At 36.5% G+C, this 26,267-nt stretch overlaps 1 protein-coding gene across 6 annotated transcripts in view; it reads left to right on the top strand.

The window, feature by feature from the left end:
• The window catches only part of NNT (nicotinamide nucleotide transhydrogenase), a 108,193-nt gene that overhangs the window by 52,974 nt on the left and 28,952 nt on the right, over positions 1–26,267 (top strand). For all 6 annotated transcript variants that reach the window (XM_077117111.1, XM_077117109.1, XM_077117112.1 and 3 more), the window contains exons 13-17: positions 840–985; positions 2,258–2,453; positions 4,575–4,808; positions 6,267–6,427; positions 10,846–11,025. In XM_077117111.1, coding sequence (XP_076973226.1) covers positions 840–985; positions 2,258–2,453; positions 4,575–4,808; positions 6,267–6,427; positions 10,846–11,025 — 917 coding nt within the window. The remainder of the gene's footprint in view (positions 1–839; positions 986–2,257; positions 2,454–4,574; positions 4,809–6,266; positions 6,428–10,845; positions 11,026–26,267) is intronic.

The raw sequence follows: 26,267 nt of genomic DNA on the forward strand, positions 1-26,267 counted from the left end.
ATGATTACTTAAGAAAAAAATAAGGCTTTAAGAATTATATACAGTAAGCCCACTTTTAAAATAAAAATATATATATATGCATAGAAGAAAAGACTGCTATTCGTAGCCAAAATATTTTTGGCAGGCCTTTATTTCTAAATGTTTATGTACTGAATTTGTATTACTTTTTTTTCTAACTTTTTTTTATTGTAAGATTTAATATATATACGAAAAAGCAATAAATTTCCAAGTACAATTTAACAAGTAGTAATAGGACAGATTTTAAAGTTTGGTATGGGTTGCACTTCCACAATTTTTCGTTTTTTCTTCTAGCTACTTCAAGGCACTGGAGACCAACAGAAATGTCAATATAAGGATTCAGCAGTCATACTCATTTGATAAATCCTATGTTCTCTGTATAACTCCACCATCACCTTTGATCTTCCTCCTACTCTTTAGGGTGTATTTGGGCTGTGCCCAATACCGTAACTTTTTCATGTTGGAAGGGGCTGTTGGTAATATGGTATAGGGGGTGGAACTAGCTGATGTTCTCAAAGGCTAGCCCCTCTGCATTTCAGGACTTATCTGGTCCAGGGACCCATCTGAAGGTTGTAGGTTTTGGAAAGTTACCCTAGAGCATGGAACCTTTGTAGAATCTTATATAATGCCCTAGGTTTTCTTTAGGATTGGCAGGAAAGAATCACCTATAATTTTTAGGTTCTAAAATGTTACTTAAAATTATATTTAGCCCTAGATGATAAAGATGTGCTTAAAAATAGAGAAATTGTAGCACTTTTAAATAGAATCATGTTTCTTAGTGAGATACCTCTTTCTGTTTTATATTTCCTTTATTTGATTAGGTGGCTTTCTGGTGACTCAGAGAATGCTGGACATGTTCAAGCGTCCCACTGATCCCCCAGAATTCAATTACCTGTATCTGCTCCCTGCTGGCACCTTTGTTGGAGGATATTTAGCTGCTCTCTACAGTGGTTATAACATTGAACAAGTAAGAGGCTTAAGTCTGTATTTTTGCTGCCATGTTTTCTTCCTAATTAGACTTGAGATTATATTTACCAAAATTCAAGCAAATGAACCAATAACCATAAAAGCATTCTTGTCAACTACAGCTCTGATCCAAGCATCAGTTCCCTGGATTCTAGAAATGGATTTGTCTGCAAACTGAATGTACTAACATGGGTTTACCTAAGTTTTTCCATATGTAAAAATAATTGAGAAGGTTATTAGTATCCTCTTTATGTATCTGGCTGGATTATTGTATGGATATAGTGAAATAATTCATAAAAAAATTGAAATATTTTATTATTAAATACAATTAGCCCTTTTCCTGCTCGCTTTCTTCCTCTATAAATGTAGTGCATCATTTTTTGTTCCCTGTGTCCACAAGGTAGAGAGCTCCTTTAATACCAATTCATTCAAAAAAAGATATTCTAAAAATGAATGCTGTACAGAAAAGCAGAAGTAATCAATTTGAACATTGAAAGTACCAGGTCTAAATAAAATTATAATAGAGCTTCAATTTTGTTGTGAACTCAGTATTTTCCTTTTTTTTTTCAGTGACTATCACTAGATTATAGCCTTCATGACAGCAGAAATCATGTCTTGTTTTCTCTGTTGTGTTCTTAACATGCAGTATTTGTTGAATTAATAAAATCTTTTTTGAGAAGAGTTGGTGTGAGTGAGTCAGCCAGAACTATGTTTGAATCCCAAATTTGCCATATACTTATTGTTTATCTTTAAAAAAATTTTGTAATCTCTTTAAGCTTCAGTTTTCTCTTTGTAGAATGAGGATGATGATTCTTTCCTCCTGTGGCTCTTGTGATACTAAATTATAACATACGTAAAGTACGTGGCAGTGTTCTTGGCACTTAATGACATCAGAGGTTGGCTGCTTTATAGTTTCTGGCTAGGTCTAAATTTTCAGATCCCTTCTGAAAGTTGGCTCTTTAAGTCTACCTGTACTTTTATACCTAATGGCTCCATTTAAATTTGGGCACTGTTTATTCATGCATGAAATCAAAAGCCAGAAGGGACTGGTTTATATAAATGGGAGCTTGGCAAGTACAAGTTAAAGTATTCAATATATTAATATTTCTGATGTATAGGAAAATATATTGAAAGAACATTTGAGATTGACCCCTCTATGGTTTGAATTTAAAATTATCCTTAGAGAATCATGCTTCCTTAAGAATGGTCTTCCCAATGTTAATAGATTCAAGCTTGTGATAATTTCTTTCTTTCTCCCCTTTTCTTTGAAAAGATCATGTACCTGGGCTCAGGTTTGTGTTGCGTTGGTGCCCTAGCTGGTCTCTCCACCCAGGGAACAGCTCGTCTTGGCAATGCGCTGGGCATGATTGGGGTTGCTGGAGGCTTGGCAGCCACTCTCGGAGGTCTAAAACCCAGCCCAGAATTGTTAGCCCAAATGTCGGGAGCAATGGCTTTGGGCGGCACAATTGGTAAGCACAGCTGAGGTTCTGCCATTGTTTGACCTGGCGCCCTTAAAACAGCTGAAGGCAATTGGGCTCAGAGATTTGAGAGTACATTGTTAGGAATAAGACCTTCTAATAGCACCTCAGTCTCTGAATATATATTTCTGTTTGAGTTCCATATTTGATCGAGGAATTAAATTGCCTTAATGGAAGTTGTTCCGGTGACTATTATTTTAGTGATAACTCATCACAGTTGGTGTAATTGTCATTTTAAGTACAGACCTTTTCAAATATTGAGTAGGTATAACGGCTGAGTCAAAAGAGTGGGCTAGAACCTGTATTGGTTATTTTCCTTTATGGATCTCAACTGCCAGCTGACGATAGAATGAAGGACTGGAATACTCCTGTTTGTGTTGTGTATAGGCTCGTCTTTTATTTTGCTGGGCATAAAGATTCTGCTTCAAAGACCTGTCAAAAACTTGAAAAATGCATGGGCCAGCAGAATAGCTATTGTTTTAATCGTTTTCACTGATGTGCTGGGGCTGATTATTAAATTTTAAGGAATTTTGCAAGCAGATTGTTAAATTTTAAGGAATTTTGCAAGCTGATTGTTAAACACAGCCATTATTAAAAATTAAATAATATTAATATAAAATCACATAAATTATATTAAAAACAAGGGTAACACTAAAAACTCATCATTTCTAATTAACTTCCTAGATTTTTTCTAGGCTCTTGAAGTTATTACTACTAGTGTATATGTATGGTAGAAATATTATATAATTTTGGGCTACAGCATATCTCTTCTCAGTGACATCGCATTGGTAGCTATGAAATTGTCTAGGATAGGAGTATTTACACATGAAAATCAGCAAATGCTACAAACATGGGCTTGATTAATTGTTTTGTTGATTGTTCAGACCTGAGAAAGTGATGGAGAAAGTGTTAATGATGCAGCTTAAATATAAATGTGCATGCTTTCTGTTGCTCTTATACTGTGAATAACAAAAAATTCAGCCAGTTTTCTTGCAGAATATGAAAACTATTGCCACGTTCAGCAAAAAGTCACTCATATCATTGACAACTGAGTAAAATTCTTACATACATCTTCACTGTTTCACTTTGTTTTTCTTGTTACTGTAAACAATAATATCAACTAATGTTCATATTGGAACTATACTTATTTGAATATCAGATGCAAGCATAGGTTGGCAAATGGATATAAAATTTGGCAAAAATTAAGAAAAGCATTCTTTGAAAATCAGTTAGCTGTATGGAATTATAATGACAAGTATTATATTTTTTATTTGCAAATTGTGTGGTGCCACACAGCTTGATACCAGTCAAAACTCATGTATTAATTTATATACACACATTTTTTTCCCTATTAATTTATATACACACATTTCCCCCCCCCAGGGAGAGCTGGTTTTTAAAACATTTACCACCGTGCCATAAGTTTTAGGCCTCCTTTTATACACTTCAGGATAGCCTTTGAGTCCTTTCTTGATAGTCCCTAGAAAAACACTTACAGGAAAATGCTTGTGCCCCAGGTTCTTGGCTGGGACCCAATCCCAGCAAATATACAGAGCTCCTCTCTGTATCACCTACCTATCATCATGCAACTCCTTTGAGAGCCTCCTAATTTTAGTCTTTCCTACTCAGATATTTGCATTTTTTTTACCAATGGATTTGCTACCATCCACCCAGTTGTAAATCTACCCAGGCCTTCTTCATATTTCAGCTGTTTCTTGTGTGATTGGGAGCAAGAGGAGGGGCTGGGTTGTTCCTGCAGTGGGGGACGTAAGTGACTTTAACTGGAGTTTTAAGTAATCTGAAGAGCTAGGCTAGGGGAGTATTTGGAGGTTCTGAGAGGAAGGGGAAGAGGCATGCCTTGATTTGATGGCTGATGTGTTTGGGTCCTTTGGAATTTGGGAATGGATAGATATGTTGAAAAAGCTTATGTTGAAAGATATATATACATAATACCTTCTGTAGAGCCCCTGTAGAGGATATTTAGTTCATGCTAGGAACCCAATAAATATTTATTGATGATAGTGATAGAACCCCTTAAGTATGATGTTTATTGTGGCTATTTCTAAAAAATCTGCAAGTTTCAATTTCTCTTTGACCTTCATTTCCCAACAGGCTTGACAATTGCCAAGCGCATCCAGATTTCTGATTTACCTCAATTAGTTGCTGCTTTCCACAGTTTGGTGGGTTTGGCAGCTGTGCTTACTTGCATTGCTGAGTACATTGTAGAATATCCACATTTTGCCACGGATGCAGCAGCAAATCTCACCAAGATTGTGGCTTACCTCGGTACTTATATCGGTGGTGTTACTTTTAGTGGGTCTCTTGTAGCCTATGGAAAATTGCAGGGTAAGTGATTCAACAAAACCTAGGGGTAAATATCTGTTATTCAGGGTGTTTGGGGGTCGACTTCAATTATAGAAGCTAACTTTATAGCAAAACCTGTTAGGTGAAGAATATTTGCAAAGCACTCAGAAATATATAAAGGTTTTTTTTTCCATCATTAATATGGCTTCCATTTATTGAGCCTTAAAAAATGTCATTAAGCTTTGAAGCTCTTTCTTCTGCAGGCAGCTAGTGGAAGAAACTCGTGCCCAGAAATTTGCCTAGAGGGACTAATTGACATTTGGTAATATATTTGAACAAAATAATATCCTCATAATCCTTGGTTAGCAACACTTATGTAGAGTTCACAAAATGATCTTCATACATTTTCCAGACTAGAGAGCAGTTTACTGAATAAGTTCGTGTGATTAGTAAACAGTGCTTAATTTTGAAAACAGATACACATTTTAGCACTCTATCATGGCAACTTTTGCTACTGCTAAAGTAAGTCAGCATGAATATGGAAATGGAGATAAAAATCCACATAGGCTACTTTCAAGATTTTCATGAAAAAATGAGTCATTAGAGAAACTAGTTCATGATTAAAAATTTGGTCTTGCCTTTCAGCAAATAAGTCATTAAATTAAGTGGGAGAACTTCCATAAAGTTAAAAGTCACAAAAAACCCACAAGCCTAAAACACTCTTGCTTCATGCTTTCTCTTTAGAAACAACTAATAAACAGGGGTTCTACTTTGGGCTTGTTTGATAGAATCAGAAATGCTAATGTGCTTACTCTGTATTAAGGTTTTAAATAAATAAAACCACAGCTAACAACTTCTTTGTGAGTCATGAGAAAAAAGATCATTTTTCAAGATTCCGTGACAAAGAGTAAAGAAATTATGTGATCAATGTAGGGAAAAGATCAGTTAAGTTGAACTGTACTTTTCCTGTTTCCATGTGTTACATGCAAGTACTCTAGTTTGCTTTTATGTTCAGTATCCAGTGATATAAAGTAAGATTTTAAATGCTATGTATTATTCATACACTAAGCTTTGATAGTTTAGGATTAAATTATATATATTATATATTCACATGCCAAGTAATCATCCACAGTGTACAATCAATGCCATCATATTGCTGCATTTATCATCACAATTGACTTTTTTCTTTTTTGTGAGAAATAACATATATACAAAAAAGTAATAAATTTCAAAGCCCATTGCAACAATTAGTCATAGAACAGATTTCAAAGTTTGTATGGGTTACAGTTCCACAATTTTTGGTTTTTACTTTTAGCTGCTCTAAGATACTGGAGAGTAAAATAAATATCAATATAATGATTCAGCAATCATACTTATTTGTTAAACCCTACCTTCTCTGTATAACTCTGCTAAATGATATACTTTTGAGAATGTTTGTGTTTATGGGGAGTGATTCTTATGACACCTTCTAGATGCTGAATACCATGTGCTTGGTTCTAGGTATCCTGAAATCTGCCCCGCTTCTGCTCCCTGGAAGGCATTTCCTCAATGCAGGCTTGCTGGCTGCTAGTGTAGGCGGAATAATCCCATTCATGATGGACCCAAGCTTTACCACAGGCATTACCTGTCTGGGATCTGTGTCAGCTCTCTCTGCTGTCATGGTAAGAAGTCAGAGATTGAAAGTACATATTTAGCAAGGAACTGGGAGTATTCAGTTAAGATTACATTTTCATCATGTTCTATCTCTTTTAGGCCATTGATAGGAAAAAAGTTTTAAAATGATGTTACATGTTCATTTTTTTGAAATCTGGAAAAAACACTATAAGGAGAAAATTACTCTTTACATTTTTAAGGGTCCCATCAAAATTGTGTCATGTGATTCCTGATCTGTGACATTCATTCTGCTCTGAGGTCTTTTTACTGGATTATTGTGTTGGTAAATAGAAATTTAAAAATCCAGGTTTCAGTGCTATTCACTAGGCATCTTCTGTGTGACAAGCCCTGCAGGACACTTACTGGATGCTTAATTCAGAAGCTCAGGTTTAGAGTATTAGTAAATTATACTTATTTTTTTTGTGATCTTAAGAGTTAGGCCATCATTTTAGTGCAGAAACTTTAGAACATTGAAAAGTAATTTAAAATTCTATCTTTATCTGACCACTGATGATCTAATCTTATTCTGGCTTATTATTTTATTTTAAACAAAGAAAAAATAGTTTTGATTTTTTTATGTAATAATGAAGAGGTAAAACATTTCAAAATCAAACCTATAGATTAGAAATGTGAAAATTAAAGAGTTGTTATTTTTGAGAGGAGATGAATTTTATATTTAATATACTTATTGGCTGCATAAGAATGTTTGAATAAGATATTTTGTGGGTTTATTTTAATTGCTTTTAGCTTAATACATAAATTTAATCGTCTCATTACAAACTCAAAAAATATAGGACTATGTAAGATAAAAAGAAAAAATTTCTCCCAAGCATTCTTTTTCCTCTCCCAGAGCTAACTGATTGGTATGTACCTGCAGACCTTTTTAATCCTTCTATATTTATTTATGTGAATATAGATAAATATTTTCTTTTTATATAAATGGAATTCTGATGTATCTGTTGTTTTGCAAGTAGCATTTTTTCTGTGACAAACTTAGCTTTTTTTAATGTCAGTCCATATAAGATCTACGTCTTTTTGTTTATTTTTTAAATTGCCATATAGTGTTAATAGTATGTGTGTTATAATTTATTTAATAAATCACCATATCCAGACATATTAGATTATTTCTTGGTTTCTTTTGGTCATAAAAAAGCAGTGCTGCTGTAAACAACCTTGTATGTACATTTTTTGTTGTATGTGCAAGTAGGATTGCTGGACATTTAAAAATTATAATTTTTGTATATTGTTTTAGTTTGCTAAAGCTGCTAGAATGCTGTAGCAGAAATGGAATGGCTTTTATCAGGGGATTTATTAAGTTACAAGTTTATAGCTTTAAGGCCAGAAAAATGTCCAAACTAAGGCATCCAAACAAGGATACCTTGACTCTGTAGAAAGGGTCAGATGGCATCTGGGTTTCCTCTGTCACAGGGGGAGGCACATGGCTGACATCTGCTGGTCCCTTCTTAGCTTCTCTGGGGCAACTCTTGATTTCTTATCTTAGCTTACCTTGGTTCTTTCCAGGTTCTGGCTTGCTTAGCAATATGAGTCCTTGCTTAGCATCTCATGGGAAGGCCCAGCGAAGTCTGCGTCTCTAAATGTCTGTATCTAGGTATTTGATCCTTCTGCCTGCACTTCAGGCATCTCCAGATGTCTTCATCTGTCAGCTCTGGTTCCTGTCTACCTTCTGTCGGTTATGTTAGCTCCGGGAGTCTCCTGGGGCTCTGTATTTCCAGACGTCTGTGTCTCCATCTGAGGTTTCTCCAAAATGTCGCTTCTTATAAAGGACTCCAGTAAACTAATCAAGACCCACCTTGAATGGGTGCAGTCACAATTCCCTCTAATCAAAAGATGACACCCATAATTGGGTGGAAATAATTTAATTAAAGGTCACACCCACTATTGAGTGTGTCAGTCTCCATGGAAACAATCTGATCCAAGGCTCCATTCTAAACAGTAGGTCTGGCCCCACGAGACCGGGTCAGGGTTGAAAGAAAGTGGCTTTTCTGGGGTACCTAACAGTTTCAAACTATAACACATATTTTCCTTTTTTAAAATTTTTTACTGAGAAATCTCACACACGTACTTTCTATACATAGTACACAATCAGTGGCTCACAATATCATCACATAGTTGTGTATTCATCACCATGATAATGTTTTAGAACATTTGCAACACTTCATAAAAAGAAAAAAAAGAAAAAAGAAAAACCAAAAAAGGGTATACAGTATACCTTAATCCTCCCTCTCATTGACTACTAGTGTTTCTATCTACCCAATTTGTTTTACCCTTTGTCCCTCATATTATTTTTTAATTTATTTTAACCATATTTTTTCTCATCTGTCCATACCCTGGATATAAAGAACATCAGACAGAAGATTCTCACAACCCACAGTCACATTGTAAATGTTATATTGTTATACAGTCATCTTCAAGAATCTAGGCTACTGGAACATAACTCAACAGTTTCAGGTACTTCCCTCTAGCCTCTCCAGCATACCATAAACTAAAAAGGGATTTCTATGTAATTTTAAGAATAACCTCCAGGATAACCTCTTGACTCTGTTTGAAATCTCTCAGCCACTGAAACCTTATTTTGTCTCATTTCTCTCTTCCCCTTTTTTGGCCAAGAAGGCTTTCTCAGTGCAGGGTTCTGGCTTATCCCAGCCTTTCTGTTCCATGTTGCTGGGAAGATTTATACCCTTGGGAGTCATGTCCCACGTAGGAGAGAAGGCGGTGAGTTCACATGCTGAGTTGGAGAGAGGGGCCACATCTCAGCAACAGAAGATGTTCTCTGGGGGTGATTTTAAGGCCTAATTTTAAGTAGGCTTAGCCTATCCTTTGCAGCAATAAATTTCATAGGGGTGAACCCCAAGATCAAGGGCTTGGCATATTGATTTGGTTGTCCCCACTCTTGAGAGAGTATTAGAAATTCTCCAAATGGTGAAGTTGAATATTTCCTCCTTTCTCCACTGTCCCCCGAGGGAACTTTGCAAATACTTCTCTATTCACTGCCCAAATCGCTCTGGGATATATCGGGGCATCATACTAACCTGGGCACACCAACAAGATCTCATCCCCTATTTAAGATTCCATGTACTTATGGTGTTCAACTGAACTGACTTTAAAAGTTAAATTAGGAATGCAGTACCCAAAAGACAGATTTTGCACCAATTAAACATCTCTTCCATTAGTCTCACCCAGAAGGTGAAGTTTTAAAATATGGACAATATCATCCTTTACCCAGTCTTCTAGTATACTTTAGTCGTATCCAGATCAGCTTCATTCATATCTCTAGTTGAAGTCTGATCCCTTTTTCAACTTTTTAAGCAGTTCTTTTATGGAGTATTGTTGACTTTCAGAGTTTCAGAGCTCTAACTCTGAGTCTCAGGTGTCACAAAAGTACCCAAAGTTTCTGGGAAAGATCATGCTTTATACAAACAGCTCAGTATCTCAGAATTTAGAATTAACAGTTGCACCTCATGAATATATGTGACTGCTGTAAGAGCTTACAATCTAGGACCCTTTACAATAAGCCCGGACCTGATAACCCATGCTCTAGACTTTAGTTCCTTTTTATTCTTGAGCATAGTTAAAATAACATCTTAAAAATCTTTACTAATACTATATTCAACATTTGGGCTATTTTAGCTTTTCCTTTCTTGCTGTGTTTACTAATTTTGGATCACATCCTGGATATTGTGAAAGATGTCATAGGGACTTTGGATTCTGTTATTTTCCTGCAAAAATCTGTTTTTGTTTTTGTTTCTGTAAGCAGTTAACTTGACCTTACTCAACTTCAAAGTTCTCACTCTCCTATCATGGGGGTCAGGTGCAATTTATTCTTATTTTACCTTTAACCCTGTTGCTTGGCATCTGCCCCATGTATGAATACTTCAGAAGTCAACAGATAGCTGGACAGAGTGTATATAGAGAATTTTGGTCTTCCTCTTGCAGGCATGTGATTTTGTAGGATTTTCCTCCTTATTTATCTGCTGTTGTATTATCCTTAACTCTGTCCCTGGAATCTTCAAGCTAGTAAAACTGTGAGTTTACATCCTAGTTTTAGCTACACCACTTTGCACTGACACTGGTCTCCCCTCAGCTAAAAGCCATAAAAACTGGGAAATTCACTCAGGGACATTAATTTTTTCCCCAAGTGTAAATGCCTCTCCAGTTTCTTCCTGCTTTTGGCTACTGCCTTTATTTAGGGAATTTTTTTTTTTTTTTTTTTGTCCAGCATTTATGGTTTTATATCTGTGGAGAGTTTGTCATTAGGTGACACTTGGCCGTTATCCCCAAGTGAAGTAGAATGTATATGTAAATACGTTAATTGGAAAACTGGAGTGCTTAGGAGTCAAGGTGTTAAATGTCAGGGGCTTTATTTTTATGTCACTAATTTTTGAGTTCTGCTTTGGTTTTGACCTAGGGTGTGACTTTGACGGCTGCTATTGGGGGTGCCGACATGCCTGTGGTTATCACGGTGCTGAACAGCTACTCGGGCTGGGCCCTCTGTGCAGAGGGCTTCCTGCTCAACAACAATCTGCTGACCATCGTTGGTGCACTCATTGGCTCCTCTGGTGCTATCCTGTCCTACATCATGTGCGTGGTAAGAACTAACTTGTTTTATTTTCTTAGGCTGTTCAAAGCAAATACCATGAACTGTGTTGGCTTGATGGGAAGCTGTTTGCTCATGGTTGAGGTCAGGAGAATGTCCAGATGGTGGCATCGTCAAGGCGATGCTTTAAAAGACCAGCTGCTGGTGATCCTTGGCTCCTCTGCTGCAGGACAAGACATGTGGTGTCTGCTGGTCTCTCCCTTCCCTTCCAGGTTTTGTTGATTTCCCCTTCATGCTTCTGTGGCTTTCTTTCTCTCTCTTTCCCTGTATTCATTCTGTTATAAAATCATCCACTAAGATGATTAAGACCCATCCTGAATGAGTAGGTCGCACCTTAACTGAAGTAGCCACATAAATTCCTGCCTTCAGGGGTTCCACACCTACAGAAATGGGTTAACTTTTTTTTTTATTATTAATTAAAAAAAAATTAACAACAAACAAACAAAACAATGTCATTCCATTCTACATATATAATCAATTATTCTTAATATCATTACATAGTTGCATATTCATCATTTAGAACATTTGCATTGATTTAGAAAAAGAAAGAAAAAGACAACAGAAAAAAATAAAACGATAATAGAGAAAAAAAAGTTATACATACCATACCCCTTACCCCTCGCTTTCATTTACCACTACCAAGAAATGGGTTAACTTTGAGATCATGTTTTTCTGGGGCACATATAGTTTCAAACCACCAAACAAATATTTGAAAGAAAATTGCTATGGTCTTCTGAAAATAAAGATGTCTGTGGCGCTTTCTTCATCTGCAGTATAAATGTCAATTTTTATTCTCTTCAGCAGAAATGCCAGTGTTTCTTATGAATAAATCTCTAAAACTGTTTTTTTAAATATAAATGGTAGAGAATTAGGAAATTTAAGTATAAAAATAAAAATCTTCTAATGCATCCCTTCCTTGATAAATGCTTGAAAATTTTGTTTTGTTTCCTTCCTTATTTTTTTCTGTTTGAATTCAGACATATTTATATGTCTCATATTATGTGTTGTTTTGCATTTAATTTTTAAAATCCTACATACTATATTGTTTATAACAACCTATCATTGACAATGCTTTCTAAATATTATTTAAAGGGACTATGTACTTATCCATTAATTTATTTAATTTTTCTCTAACATATATTTAATTTTTCTCTAATATCTATTTTAGGGGTTTTTATATTTTTCTCTTTGTACATACTCAATCTTTGGTATTTCTGACTTTTGTCTTAGAATAGGTTCTTTTTTTTAAAATGCAATTTTATTGAGATATGTTCACATACCTTATAGTCATCCAAAATATACAATCATTGCCTTACAGTATCATCATATAGTTGTGCATTCATCACCACAGTCAATTTTAAAACGTTTTCATTACTCTAAAAAAATAAAAATACAACTAAAACATAAAAAAAAATAAAACATAAAAATAAAACACCCCAAACATCCTATTTATCACCCCCTATTATTTATTTATGTACTTGGTCTTTATTTTATTACTCGTCTGCCCTTACACTGGTTAGAGGGAGTGTCACTTACAAGGTTTTCATAATCACATGGTCACATGATAAAAAAAATCATCATCAAGAATCAAGTCTAATGGATTACAGTTCAGCCATTTCACATATTTCCTTCTAGCTATACTAATAGACTAGAAACTATAAACGAATATATAATGCATAAGAATAACGTCCAGAATGACTTCTTGACTTTATGTGAAATCTCTTAGCCACTGAAATTTTATTTCATTTCTCTTCCTGCTTTTGGTCAAGAAGGCTTTCTTTATCCCATGATGCCAGGGCCAGTCTCATCCCTGGGAGTCAAGTCTTAATTGGTGGGGGAGGGTAGTGAGTTTCTTTGCAGAGTTGGCTTAGAGAGGCCTCATCTAAGCAAAAAAAGAGGTTCTCTGGGGGTGACTTAAGCTAAATAAGCTTAGCTTTTCCTTTGCAGGAATAAGGAAGCCCAAAGATCAAAGGCTTGGCTTATTAAATTGGTAGTCCCTAATGCTTACAAGAATATCAGGAGTGCCCCACATGGGGAAATTTGATTTTTCCACATTTCCCCCCAGTCCCTAAAGGGAACCTTGCAGATTCTTTTTTATTTTCTACCCAAATTACTCTGGGATGTATTGATGTATTACATTAATCTGTACAAAATAACAAGATCCCATTGCCTATTCAAGGTTCCATGTAATTAAGTTGTTTGAACAAACTCACCATACAGTTCAAATTAGATAGTGTGCTACCAAAAATATAAATTTGACTCAGATAAGCATCTCTTCCTTTAGTCCCACACAGAAGTTGAAATTCTAAAATACAGGTAATATCATCCTTTACCCTGTATTCTGATTTACCTTAGTCCTTACCAAGTCCCTTTCATTCATAGCTCTATTTGAAGTCTGATTTCTTTTTCACCTTCTCTAACATTTGCTGTATGGGGTGATGATGCTGACTTTCAGAGCTGCAGAACTCTAACTCTTAGTCTCAGGTGTCACACATTATACCCAAAGTTCTAGGAAATGACCAAGTTATACACAAAGAGTTCAGCATCTCAGAATTTAGAAGTAGCACGTAAAACTCAATAATATATGCAACTGTTCTAAGAGCTTACAGTCTAGGAATCTTTACAGTAAGCCTTATTAAACATTTTTAAAAATTTATTTATTAATTAAAAAAATAAACAAAATAAAACAACATCCATAATCAGTAATTCACAATATCATCACTTAGTTGCATATTCATCATTTCTTAGAACATTTGCATCGATTTAGAAAAAGAAATAAAAAGATAACAGAAAAAGAAATAAAACGATAACAGAGAAAAAAAGTTATACATACCATACCCCTTACCCCTCGCTGTCATTGGTCACTAGCATTTAAACTAAATTTATTTTAGCATTTGTTCCCACTATTATTTATTTTTATTCCATATGTTCTACTCCTTTGTTGACAAGGTAGATATAAGGAGCATCAGACACAAGGTTTTCACAATCACAGAGTCACATTGTGACAGCTGTATCATTATTCAATCATCCTCAAGAAACAATGCTACTGGAACACAGCTCTCTATTTTTGGGCAGTTCCCTCCAGCCTCTCCATTACATATTGAATAACAAGATGATATCTACTTGATGCATAAGAGTAACCTCCAGGATAACCTCTTGACTCTGTTTGGAATCTCTCAGCTGTTGACACTTTGTCTCATTTCCCTCTTCCCCCTTTTGGTCGAGAAGGTTTTCTCAATCCCTTGATGCTAAGTCTCAGCTCATTCTAGGGTTCTTCTCAATCCCTTGATGCTGAGTCTCCGTTCATTCCAAGATCTCTGTCCCAAGTTGCCAGGAAGGTCCGCACCCCTGGGAATCATGTCCCACGTACAGAGGGGTAGGGTGGTGAGACTTCTCGTTGTGTTGGCTGGAGAGAGGGGCAACATCTGAGCAACAAAAGAGGCTCTCTTGGGGGTGACTCTTAGGCCTAAATTTTAAGTAGACTTGACCTATCCTTTGCGGGGTTAAGTTTCAGATGAACAAACCCCAAGTTGGGGGCTCTGCCTATAGCTTTTGCTGTCCACACTGCTTGTGAGAATATCAAGAATTCAACTTGGGGAAGTTGAATTTCTCCCCGTTCTCACCACTCCCTGAAGGGGGCTTTGCAGATACTTTTCCACTCACTGATCAAATCACTCTGGGATTCCTCGGGGCATCACTCTGGACAAACCAGCAAAATCTCATGTCCTACCTGAGATTCCAAGTACTTATGGTGTTCAATCAAGCTATCTACATAAGTTATGTTAGGAAATGCACTAGTCAAAATATAAATTTTGTAACAAATAAACGTTTTTTGCCTTAGTCTCACACAGAAGGTGACATTTTAAAATATTAATACCATCTATTTTCAGTACCCTGCAATAATGACATTCCTTTGTTCTTCCTCATGCAAAAACTTTTTTAAAATTGTACCTTGTACATTTTGCTATTATTATACACTCTTCCAATCCATGAACACGGTATGCCCTTCCATCTATTTAGGTCTTCTGTGATTTCTTTTAACAATTTCTTGTAGTTTTCTTTGTATAGGTCTTTTGTCTCTTTAGTTAAATTTATTCCTAAGTATTTTATTCTTTTAGTTGCAATTGTAAGTGGAATTCGTTTCTTGATTTCCCCCTCAGATTGTTCATTACTAGTGTATAGAAAGACTACAGATTTTTGAATGTTGATCTTGTAACCTGCCACTTTGCTGTACTCGTTTATTAGCTGTAGTAGTTTTGCTGTGGATTCTTCAGGGTTTTCGACATATAGTATCATATCATCTGCAAACAGTGATAGTTTTACTTCTTCCTTTCCAATTTTGATGCCTTGTATTTCTTTTTCTTGTCTAATTGCTCTGGCTAGAACTTCCAGCACGATGTTGAATAACAGTGGTGATAGTGGACATTCTTGTCTTTTCCTGATCTTAGGGGGAAAGTTTTCAGTTTTTCCCCATTGAGGACGATATTAGCTGTGGGTTTTTCATATATTCCCTTTATCATTTTAAGGAAGTTCCCTTGTATTCCTATCCTGTGAAGTGTTTTCAACACGAAAGTATGTTGAATTTTGTCAAATGCATCCTCTGCCTCAATTGAGATGATCATGTGATTTTTCTGCTTTGATTTGTTGATATGGTGTATTACATTAATTGATTTTCTTATGTTGAACCATCCTGGCATACCTGGGATGAATCCTACTTGGTCATGATGTATAATTCTTTTAATGTGTTGCTGGATTCGATTTGCTAGAATTTTGTTGAGGATTTTTGCATCTATACTCATTAGAGAGATTGGTCTGTAGTTTTCTTTTTTTTGTAATATCTTTGCCTGGTTTTGGTATGAGGGTGATGTTGGCTTCATAGAATGAATTAGATAGCTTTCCCTCCACTTCAATTTTTTTGAAGAGTTTGAGCAGGGTTGGTCCTAATTCTTTCTGAAATGTTTGGTAGAATTCACATGTGAAGCCGTCTGGTCCTGGACTTTTCTTTTTGGGAAGCTTTTGAATGACTGATTCAATTTCTTTACTTGTGATTGGTTTGTTGAGGTCATCTATTTCATCTTGAGTCAGAGTTGGTTGTTCATGCCTTTCTAGGAAGTTGTGTATTTCATCTACGTTGTTGTATTTATTGGCATAAAGTTGCTCTTAGTATCTGCTCATTACCTCCTTTATTTCTGTGGGGTCAGTGGTTATGTCTCCTCTTCCATTTCTGGTCTTATTTGTTTGCATCCTCTTTCTTCTTCTTCTTGTCAGTCTTGCTAAGGGCCCATCAACCTTATTGATTTTCTCATAGAACCAACTTCTGGTTTTGTTGATTTTCGCAATTGTTTTCATGTTCTCAATTTTATTTATTTCTGCTCTAATCTTTGTTATTTCTTTCCTTTTGCTTGCTTTGGGGTTAGTTTGCTATTCTTTCTCCAGTTCTTCTAAGTGGACAGTTAATTCCTGTACTTTTGCCCTTTCTTTTTTTATTTATTTTTTTAATCTTTTTTATTTATTTATTTATTTATTTAACATGGGCAGGCACCGGGAATTGAACCCAGGTCCTCTGGCATCACAGGCAAGCATTCCTGCCTGCTGAGCCACCATAACCTGCCCCCTTTCTTATTTTTTGATATAGGCATTTAGGGCAATAAATTTCCCTCTTAGCACTGCCTTTGCTGCATCCTATAAGTTTTGATATGTTGTGTTTTCATTTTCATTTGCCTCGAGATATTTACTGATTTCTCTTGTAATTTCTTCCTTGACCCACTGGTTGTTTAAGAGTGTGTTGTTGAGCCTCCACATATTTGTGAATTTTCTGGTGCTTTACCTATTATTGATTTCCAACTTCATTCCCTTATGATCTGAGAAAGTGTTCTGAATGATTTCAATCTTTTTAAATTTGTTGAGACTTGCTTTGTGACCCAGCATATGGTCTATCTTTGAGAATGATCCATGAGCACTTGAGAAAAAGGTGTATCCTGCTGTTGTGGGGTGTAATGTCCTATAAATGTCTGTTAAGTCTAGCTCATTTATTGTAATATTCAGATTCTCTGTTTCTTTATTGATCCTCTGTCTAGATGTTCTGTCCATTGATAATAGTGGGGAATTGAAGTCTCCAACTATTATGGTAGATGTGTCTATTTCCCTTTTCAGTGTTTGCAGTGTTTGCCTCATGTATTTTGGGGCTTTCTGGTTCAGTGCATAAATATTTATGATTGTTATGTCTTCATGTTGAATTGTTCCTTTTATTAGTACGTAGTATCCTTTTTTGTCTCTTTTAACTGCTTTACATTTGAAGTCTAATTTGTTGGATATTAGTATAGCTACTCCTGCTCTTTTCTGGTTGTTATTTGCATGAAATATCTTTTCCCAACCTTTCATCACTTTCAACCTATATTTATCTTTGGGTCTAAGATGTGTTTCCTGTAGACAGCATATAGAAGGATCCTGTCTTTTAATCCATTCTGCCAGTCTATGTCTTTTGATTGGGGGGTTCAATCCATTAACATTTAGTGTTATTACTGTTTGGATAGTACTTTCCTCTACCATTTTGCCTTTTGTATTTTATATGTCACATCTAATTTTCCTTCTTTCTACACACCTCTCTCTTCTGTCTTTTTGTATTTGTCTCTAGTGCTCCCTTTAGTATTTCTTGCAGAGCTGGTCTCTTGGTCACAAATTCTGTCAGGGATTTTTTGTCTGAAAATGTTTTAATTTCTCCCTTGTTTTTTAAGGACAATTTTGCTGGGTATAGAATTCTTGGTTGGCAGTTTTTCTCTTTTAGTAGTTTAAATATATCATCGCACTGTCTTCTTGCCTCCATGGTTTCTGCTGAGAAATCTACACATAGTCTTATTGGGTTTCCCTTGTATGTGATGGATTGCTTTTCTCTTGCTGCTTTCAAGTTCCTCTCTTTCTCTTTGACCTCTGACATTCTGACTAGTAAGTGTCTTGGAGAACGTCTATTTGGATCTATTCTCTTTGGGGTATGCTGCACTTCTTGGATCTGTAATTTTAGGTCTTTCATAAGAGTTGGGAAATTTTCAGTGATAATTTCTTCCTTCGTTTTTCTCCTCCTTTTCCCTTCTCTTCTCCTTCTGGGACACCCACAACACATATGTTTGTGCGCTTCATATTATCATTCAGTTCCCTGAGTCCCTGCTCATATTTTTCCTTTTTCTTCCCCATAGTTTCTGTATCTTGTCAGATTTAAGATGGTCCGTCCTCCAGTTCACTAATCCTAACCTCTGTCTCTTGAAATCTACCATTGTAGGTTTCCATGTTTTTTTCATCTCTTCTACTGCATCTTTCATCCCCATAAGTTCCGTGATTTGTTTTTTCAGACTTTCCATTTCTTCTTTTTGTTCATTCCTTGCCTTCTTCATATCCTCCTTCAATTCATTGATTTGGTTTTTGATGAGGTTTTCCATGTCTGTTCGTACATTCTCAATTAGTTGTTTCAGCTCTTGTATCTCATTTGAACTATTGGTTTGTTCCTTTGACTGGGCCATATCTTCAATTTTCCTGGTGTGATTTGTTATTTTTTGCTGGCGTCTAGACATTTAATTACCTTAATTAGTTTATTCTGGAGATTGCTTTCACTTCGCTTACCTAGGGTTTTCTTGCTAGATGAATTTGCTGTCTATCTGTTCTTTGACCTTCAGTTCAGCTTTTTCCGGACCTGTAGCTTAGATTTTGTTTAACAGAGGATAGTTTTTCAGTTCTTGTTTTCTTGTTTCTTGCCCTGCTTGTATGGTGCCTTTTCCCTCCCCACCCTTAGGAGGGTCTACGTAGGTATTATAGACTCCAGCTGGGTTTTCTCGTACTAAACTGGCCTCCTATCAGGGGGAAGGAGTCACCTGCGTCAGTTTTCCCTGAGTGTGAGACCCAGCAGGTTAAAAGGCTTTGCTGTGAAGTCTCTGGGCTCTGTTTTTCTTATCCTGCCCAATATGTGGTGCGTCTGCCTGTGGGTCGCACCAGCAAAAGATGTTGTGGCACTTTTAACTTTGGAAGACTCTCCCTGCTGGGGGCATGGTAGAGACGGAGGAGAGGTTGTAGGTTGGTTTTAATGGCTTCAAATTGCCAAGCCCTGGGGTCTGAATTCCTTGAGAGAGGGATTCCACTTGAGTTGGGCTTCACCCCTCCCCTGGGGAAGGCACAGGTGGGAGATAGCCCTGAAAGCAGCCCATTTCTGCCTATGCCTGGGGTAGTTGCAGCCCAAGAAGTCCTGCAGCTAAATCCAGAGGCTGCCAAGAAACACAGCCACTAAAACCTCTCTTTCCTCCCCCTTTCCTCTTTTTCCGTGAGCTGAATGAGCGAACTCCGCTTGACCAGGTTTAGAGTCTCTTTCCTTTCCCTCTGGGAAGCCTTCTATTGGAGAGGGGCGCCAGGCGCTGGCTGCCGCGGCGTGGGGTACTCATGGTTTTGGGGAGGCTTGCAGCCAGTCTATCTGGTCCAGACTGGGGTATGCTGTGTGTCTGGTCACTGACATGGCTCCAGGAGCTGTTCTGTACTGTTTATGGTTATTTAGTAGTTGTTCCGGAGGACGAACTAAACCGTGCACATTGCTAAGCCACCATCTTGACTCCTTACTCTTCAATTGTCCTCTCTGCCCAAGTTCTATTCCTTGATAACCTGTGCTCTCAAGTTAGTTCTTAGATTTTGCACAATATAGTTAGTCCATATTAGTGAGGCCTTAAAATGTTTGCCTATTCATGTCTGGTTAATTTCTTCAAGATTCATTCACCTAGTTGCATGCCTCACAGCTTTATTCTTTCTTGCAGCCACTCAATCTTTCGTTGTATGTATATACCACTGTTTGCCCTTCCATTCATCAGTCAGTGTACCCTTAGGCCCCCTTCATCTCTGGCAAACTGTGAATACTGTCGCCATAAACACTAGTGTGCAAATGTCCATTTGTTTCCCTGCTTTCAGTTCTTCCAAGTGTACACCTAATAATGTGGTTACAGAATCATACGGCAACCCTTTACTTAGCTGCTTGTGGAACCACCACACTGCCCTCCAGAGGAGCTACACCATTCTATTTCCCTTTCAACAATGAATAGGTACATTTCTCTCTCTCTACATTTTATCCAGCACTTTTAACTTTCTGTTTATTTTTTAAACAGTTTTATTCACATACCATACAAGCCATCTAAGTAAACTATCAGTGGCTTCTAGAATAATCAGATAGTTATGCATGTACCACCACAGTCTATATGAGAACATTTCCAACTCTTCCCCAAGAAAGAAGAGGAGGAAAAGAAAAGAAAGGAAAAAAGCACACACACACTCACACACAAAGAAGGAGAAACAGCAACAAGAATCCCCTACCTCTCTTATATCCCCTTCTTATTGACATTTAGCTTTGGTATATTGCCTTTGTTATAATTAATGGAAGTATATTACAATTTTACTGTTAACTATAGACCCTAGTTTGCATTGATTGTATTTTTTTTCGTATGCCATCCCATTTTCAAAACCTTGCAATATTGACATTCATTTGTTCTCCCTCATGTAAAATTTTCTTGTACTTGTACATTTAGTCACCATCATTGTCCTCTCTAGCTTTTGTGAAGTTGTGCACTCCCAGTTTTTATCTCCTATCTTTCCTTCTGGTGACATACATGCCCTTAGCCTTCCTCTTTGACTTAGGCTGATTTTTGTCCTTGGGTAAAGTGAGTCTTTTGTAGATGGCAAATGGATGGGTCCTGTTTTTTAATCCATTCTGCCAGTCTCTGTCTTTTGATTGGAGGAGTTTAATTCATTAACATTTAATGCTATTACTATAAAGGCATACTTTCTTCTATCATTTTGTCCTTTGGATTTTATATGTCATATCTTATTTTTTTCTGTCTTTTTATTTTTACTGATAATCTTCACTCCTACACTCTTCTTCATACCTCTCCTGTCTTTTCCTATCTGTCTGTAGTATCCTTTTGTATTTCTTGTAGAGCAGATTTCTTGTTTACAACTCTTGCAGTGTCTGTCTGAAAATATTTTAAACTTTCCCTTATTTTTGAAGCACAATAATGCTACATTAGAATTCTTGGCTGGCAGTTTATCACTTTCAGTATCTTAAATATATCATAGCACTGCCTTCTCACCTCCATGTTTTTTGCTGAGAAATCTGCACACAGTCTAATCAAGCTTCCCTTGTATGTGATGGATTGCTATTCTGTTGCTACTTTCAGAATTCTCTCTTTGTCTTTGACATTACACAATATGGGTAGTAAGTGTCTTGGGGCAGGTCTATTTAGATCTATTCTGTTCAGGTATGCTGCACTTCTTGGATCTGTAATTTTATGTCTTTCATAAGAGATGGAAAATTTTCAGTGATTATTTTCTCCATTATTCTTTCTGCCCCTTTTCCCTTCTCTTCTCCTTCTGGGACACCTATGGCATGTATATTTGTGCCCTTCATGTTATCATTCAGTTCCCTGAGACTCTGCTCATATATTTTTAAATTCTTTTCCCTCTCTGTTCTTTTGTGTGTAGGAATCTAGATGTCCTGTCCTCTAGTTCACTAATCCTTTCTTCTGCCTCTTCAGATCTGCTGTTGTATGTCTGCATTGTGTTTTCATCTTTTCCATTATGTCTTTCATTCCTATAAATTCTGCCATTTGTTTTTTTAAGCTTTTGAGTTCTTCTGTATGGGCACCCAGTGTCTTTTTTAACTCCTTCATCTCTTTTGCTTTATTTTCCTTCACCTCATTGATTTAATTTTTGAATTGCTTTAGCATGCTTGTTTGAACAAGTTTAATTAGTTATTTCTACTCCCATATCTCCTTTAAATTATTTGTTCCTTTGACTGGGCCATATCTTTGTGCTTCCTTATATGACTCATGAATTTTTTGCTGATGTCTAAGCATCTGGTTTCTTTGATTAGTTTATTCTGGAGGTCATTTTCTCTCTTTTGCCTAGGGTTTTTTTTGTTGTTGTTGTTGATTGGCTTTGTTCTCTGATTTTTTTGACATTCAGTTCAACTTATTTCAGACGTCTAGCATAACTTCTGTTTAACTGATCAGAATTTTTGAGCTCTTGTTTTTCTGGATCTAGCCCTGCCAGGTAGGATCAATCCCAATCAGATTTTCCTAGACAAATCAGGCCCAGTACTCAAGATGAAGGTTTAACCAGTATCAAGTTTCCCTGAAGATGAGACCCAGCACACTGGCAGTCTTTCCTATGAGGCTTCTTTTTTTCTTTTCCTATCCTGCCCAGAAAATGTCACTAGTCGGCTTAAAGTTGTGTAGTGCCTTTACATTCTCAGCAGACCCCTGTCCCTGCTGGGGACGTGGTTGTTACAGAGACTGAGGTAGAAGGCAGGCTTAAGCTGCTTCTGCTTTATAGGCTCTGGGATCTGAATTTTTAAATGAGAATCCCTACTTGTGCTAAGCCCTACCCCTCCCTTTTCTTGGGGGAGATATGCCCTTTAGGGAATTATCTCCTTTACCTGACTAGTGATTTTGTCGCTGAAACATACCTTAACTCTGCTGTTGTGTGGGGCAGTGCTGAACCTGAGATTGCCTGCAGCTTTACCTAATGGGCTGCTGCAAAGTAAAAAAAAAAAGGACCAGGGGTGGGAACGGGGAAGAAAATAATCCTTTTCAGATCCAGACTCCAATCCCAGGTTTACCAATCAAGAGCCGGATTTGCTGCCCAGTTCTGTGTATTCCTTTTCTTGGGGCATAGCCCTTTTCCAATATTCTGAGCTCAGCCAAATCCAAAAATCTCTTTTTTTTCCTTCCTGTCATCTCAACCACCTCTCTGTGGAGGAGAAACCTCCTGGTTCCTTTTGTGCTTGCTCCAGGTTTATCTGTACTTGGAGCTTGTATTCAGCAGTCTGAATTTGTTAATTAACTCTGCAGTTGCAGCTTGGTTGATCTACCTTACCTTGCTTCTAATAGAGACTGCTTCTTTTCCCCATAGGGAAGTAACTCCAAAATAGCCTACTGTCCCAGTGGCAGAGGGACACCAACCTCCATGTCTTGGGAGAACTTACTGTTCTGTTCTGTGATCTCAGCCCTTTCACCCATCCCAGACTGGGTATCTGTCACAGGAGTCACTGAAACAGTTGTTAGTTCCTGCTATTTACTAGCCGCTCTGGAGTATGAACTAAATTCCATACCTCTTTACGCTACCATTTTGTCCTGACTTCTAGGATAGTTTCTTTCTTTCTTTTTTTTAATTAATTAAAAAAAATATATAGCAACAAGCAAACGCAAACATTCTTAACTTATGATCATTCCGTTCTACATATATAATCAGTAATTCACAATATCATCACATGTTGCATATTCATCATCCTGATCATTTCTTAGAACATTTGCATCAATTCAGAAAAAGAAATAAAAAGACAACAGAAAAAAATTCATACATACCATCCTCTTACCCCTCCCTTTCATTGATCACTAGCATTTCAATCTAAATTTATTTTGACATTTGTTCCCCCTATTATTTATTTTTATTCCATATGTTTTACTGGTCTGTTGATAAGGTAGATAAAAGGAGCATCAGACACGAGGTTTTCACACTCACACAGCAGGATAGTTTCTTAAAAGTGAAAGTGTGTGCTTATGTTTATGGGCTGTTTATACTGTGAACAATATTGTGATCAATATTGCCATATTGTCCCGGAAAGCTTGTTCCAGTCTACATCCCGCTGGTCTTTCGGGAGAGCGCCTATGTTGATGTTATATGGTCAAAATGATTGCAAGAAAAATAAATAGGAAAAACTAACAGTACTTTTGCTAGTTTCCTTTTTGTTTCTAATTCTCCCCTTGATGGCAAGAAGAAATCCTATAAACAATTAGGGGTTTGACTAGAAGACATTTTACAATTGTAGATATTATTCTCTAAATAATAGTTTTGAATGACTTTAAAAGTACAAGCATGTAAATGAGTAGAATCAGTTTGTGCCTTTACATTGATAAATAATTCAGACAGGAGAAGGATACTTAGTTCACCTTCGTTCTTTAATTACAGGATGAAAAACAACTTATTTTACAGCTCGATATTTTCCTTACAGGTGGTCAAAAATGTCACTATAATTTGGCATGGTGAAGTTAGCTTTTTATGATAAAAATATTTTTCTTTCTTTGGCCATATTGCAAAATAAATAAAGGATTTGATAGCTTATATTCCAAACAGGCAAACAGATTTTTAAATTACCCAAGTTGTTCAGGGACATTTGGAAGGGTGGAGGTTTGCCTTCTGTTTGAAAATTGTCATAGTTTGGGATTTAAAAAAATTAACATTTATGAAGAAGAAAGACATTTATTCACTGTATTAGATATGCAGTTTTTTAGAAAAATGACCTTTTAATCCATAGTTTGAGTTTGCTTTCTTTGGTGAATCTGAGTGACCAGCAGAGGGGAGCAGATTTTCATTATTATTTAAGAAACCCGCTGTCAGAAAACTGTTTTTTAAAATTAAGTGGGAAGATTTCACTTTTTTACAAAGCCAGAGGCATACTAACATTGGGGAGTTCTTGGTATGTCATCATAGGCACCTTCTTGCCCTTATTTAGCATTTAAAAAAATGGTTTTCTTCAGGTTCTTTTATTTATCAGCAGTATTCCCTCAATTTTATCTATCTGTCTCCTCTACTTTTCCCTCTCTATTTAGTTTCTTTTGTTTTTATTGTTAGGGTAGCTACAATAACTGCAGTAGCTATTATAGTAGCAGTTCTAGTAACAGTAACCAGAATAAGGTGGTAAGAATCACTTATTGAATGTACTCTTTTCCTATGTGTGCCTCTGTCATTGTATCATTTTTCTCTCAGTCTGTGATTATTTCCTTAGGTTCCATTTTTCCAGGTACAATTACTTGGTCAAAGTGGGTAAGATCTTTTTGATGGCTTTTGAGATTGATAAATTGATTTCTGCACAGGATACACTGTGATGCATGGGAGTGCTTGTCTCACTGCACACTCTCTATTCTAGGTGTTCTTACAAAACAAATAATGATAAACCAACAAAAAGAATCTTGCCATATTTTTAGATTTTGCAGATAGAAATTTTATTTCCTTCTAAATTTTCTTGATATCTGATTTTCTACCTTAACCTTCATTCATTCTTAGCTTGTGCTTCTTTATTATGAGAGATTTTCTCTTCGAGGCTGATGCTCATGAACTCAAGGTGGTTCATCTTACTAATAGAATGAAATAATTACCCACAATTGGGCATAGTAAAATACTGGGTGCTGTACAAATATTAGTTCATTTAATCCTCATGTTAATTCTAGAGGTAGGAAATCTTAGTCTCATTTTATGGGGAAGGTATTTAAAGCACCATCTATTATTCCCCTTTGTTTTTATGGATCCTGACCTAGCACCTGGTGATTCAAGAGGATATAATGTTCATTAAATTAGTATTGGATGTGTCTTTTATTTGTTAGCTCATTCCATAGTTTGGAATTCTCTCTGGATAGGTTAGTGCAACAGATACATTAGGGTTAATGTGTGGCCCTTATGTCCGCCATAATCAATTTATTATTTATTGAAGGAAGCTTTGCAACTCCAAACCAGAACAGAATGATTTTATTGCTTGAGAGGGAATGAATGCACCCCAAGTGGCTAACCGGCAACCCCTAAAATTGGATTTTTGTTCTGACAAAGAATTCTTTTGGGTGTCCTCAGCCTAATGCTGTGGTTATGCAACTCTTAATATTTTAAACACAGAGAAATGTCAACAGTGTCCAAACAATCAGCTCAACTGAATGATTTGCTTATATATAGATATCGTATAGACATTGACCTCTTTAAGATTTTACAGTTCTTGTACTTGAGACAGTGTCCAGACTGTCTGGGAAACGGAGGGCTTGCAAAATGGAGCAGCGTTTTCAGACTCTATTTTCTGATTTTCGCGCTTTGCAGTTTGTTTCCAAATGAAAACAGCACACAGTGAAGAAGCTCAGAATCCAGGTCCAAAATATTTTTTTTTCTCTTTGGGATGAAGTAACGCCTACAAAGATTGAAATGAGAGATGCTGGTAAATGACATATGTATTATTGCTTTGGCTTTGTCTGTTGTATGAACTTTCCTTTGTTTTTCGATTTATTTCTTAAAAGTGTGCCTGGAATTATGTTGCCTACAATTTTCCTAATAGAATGTGATCACTTAAAAGGAACAGTCTTGGAAAGTATTGCAAAGACTTTGTCTACAGAACTGGAAACTTTTGAATCTGCTGATGAACAGTCACAGGATAGTCCCATTAATCAGTTAAGAAAGAAAAG

The sequence above is a fragment of the Tamandua tetradactyla genome, chromosome 9, assembly GCF_023851605.1.
Source record: "Tamandua tetradactyla isolate mTamTet1 chromosome 9, mTamTet1.pri, whole genome shotgun sequence".
NCBI classification, from domain to species: Eukaryota; Metazoa; Chordata; class Mammalia; order Pilosa; family Myrmecophagidae; genus Tamandua; species Tamandua tetradactyla.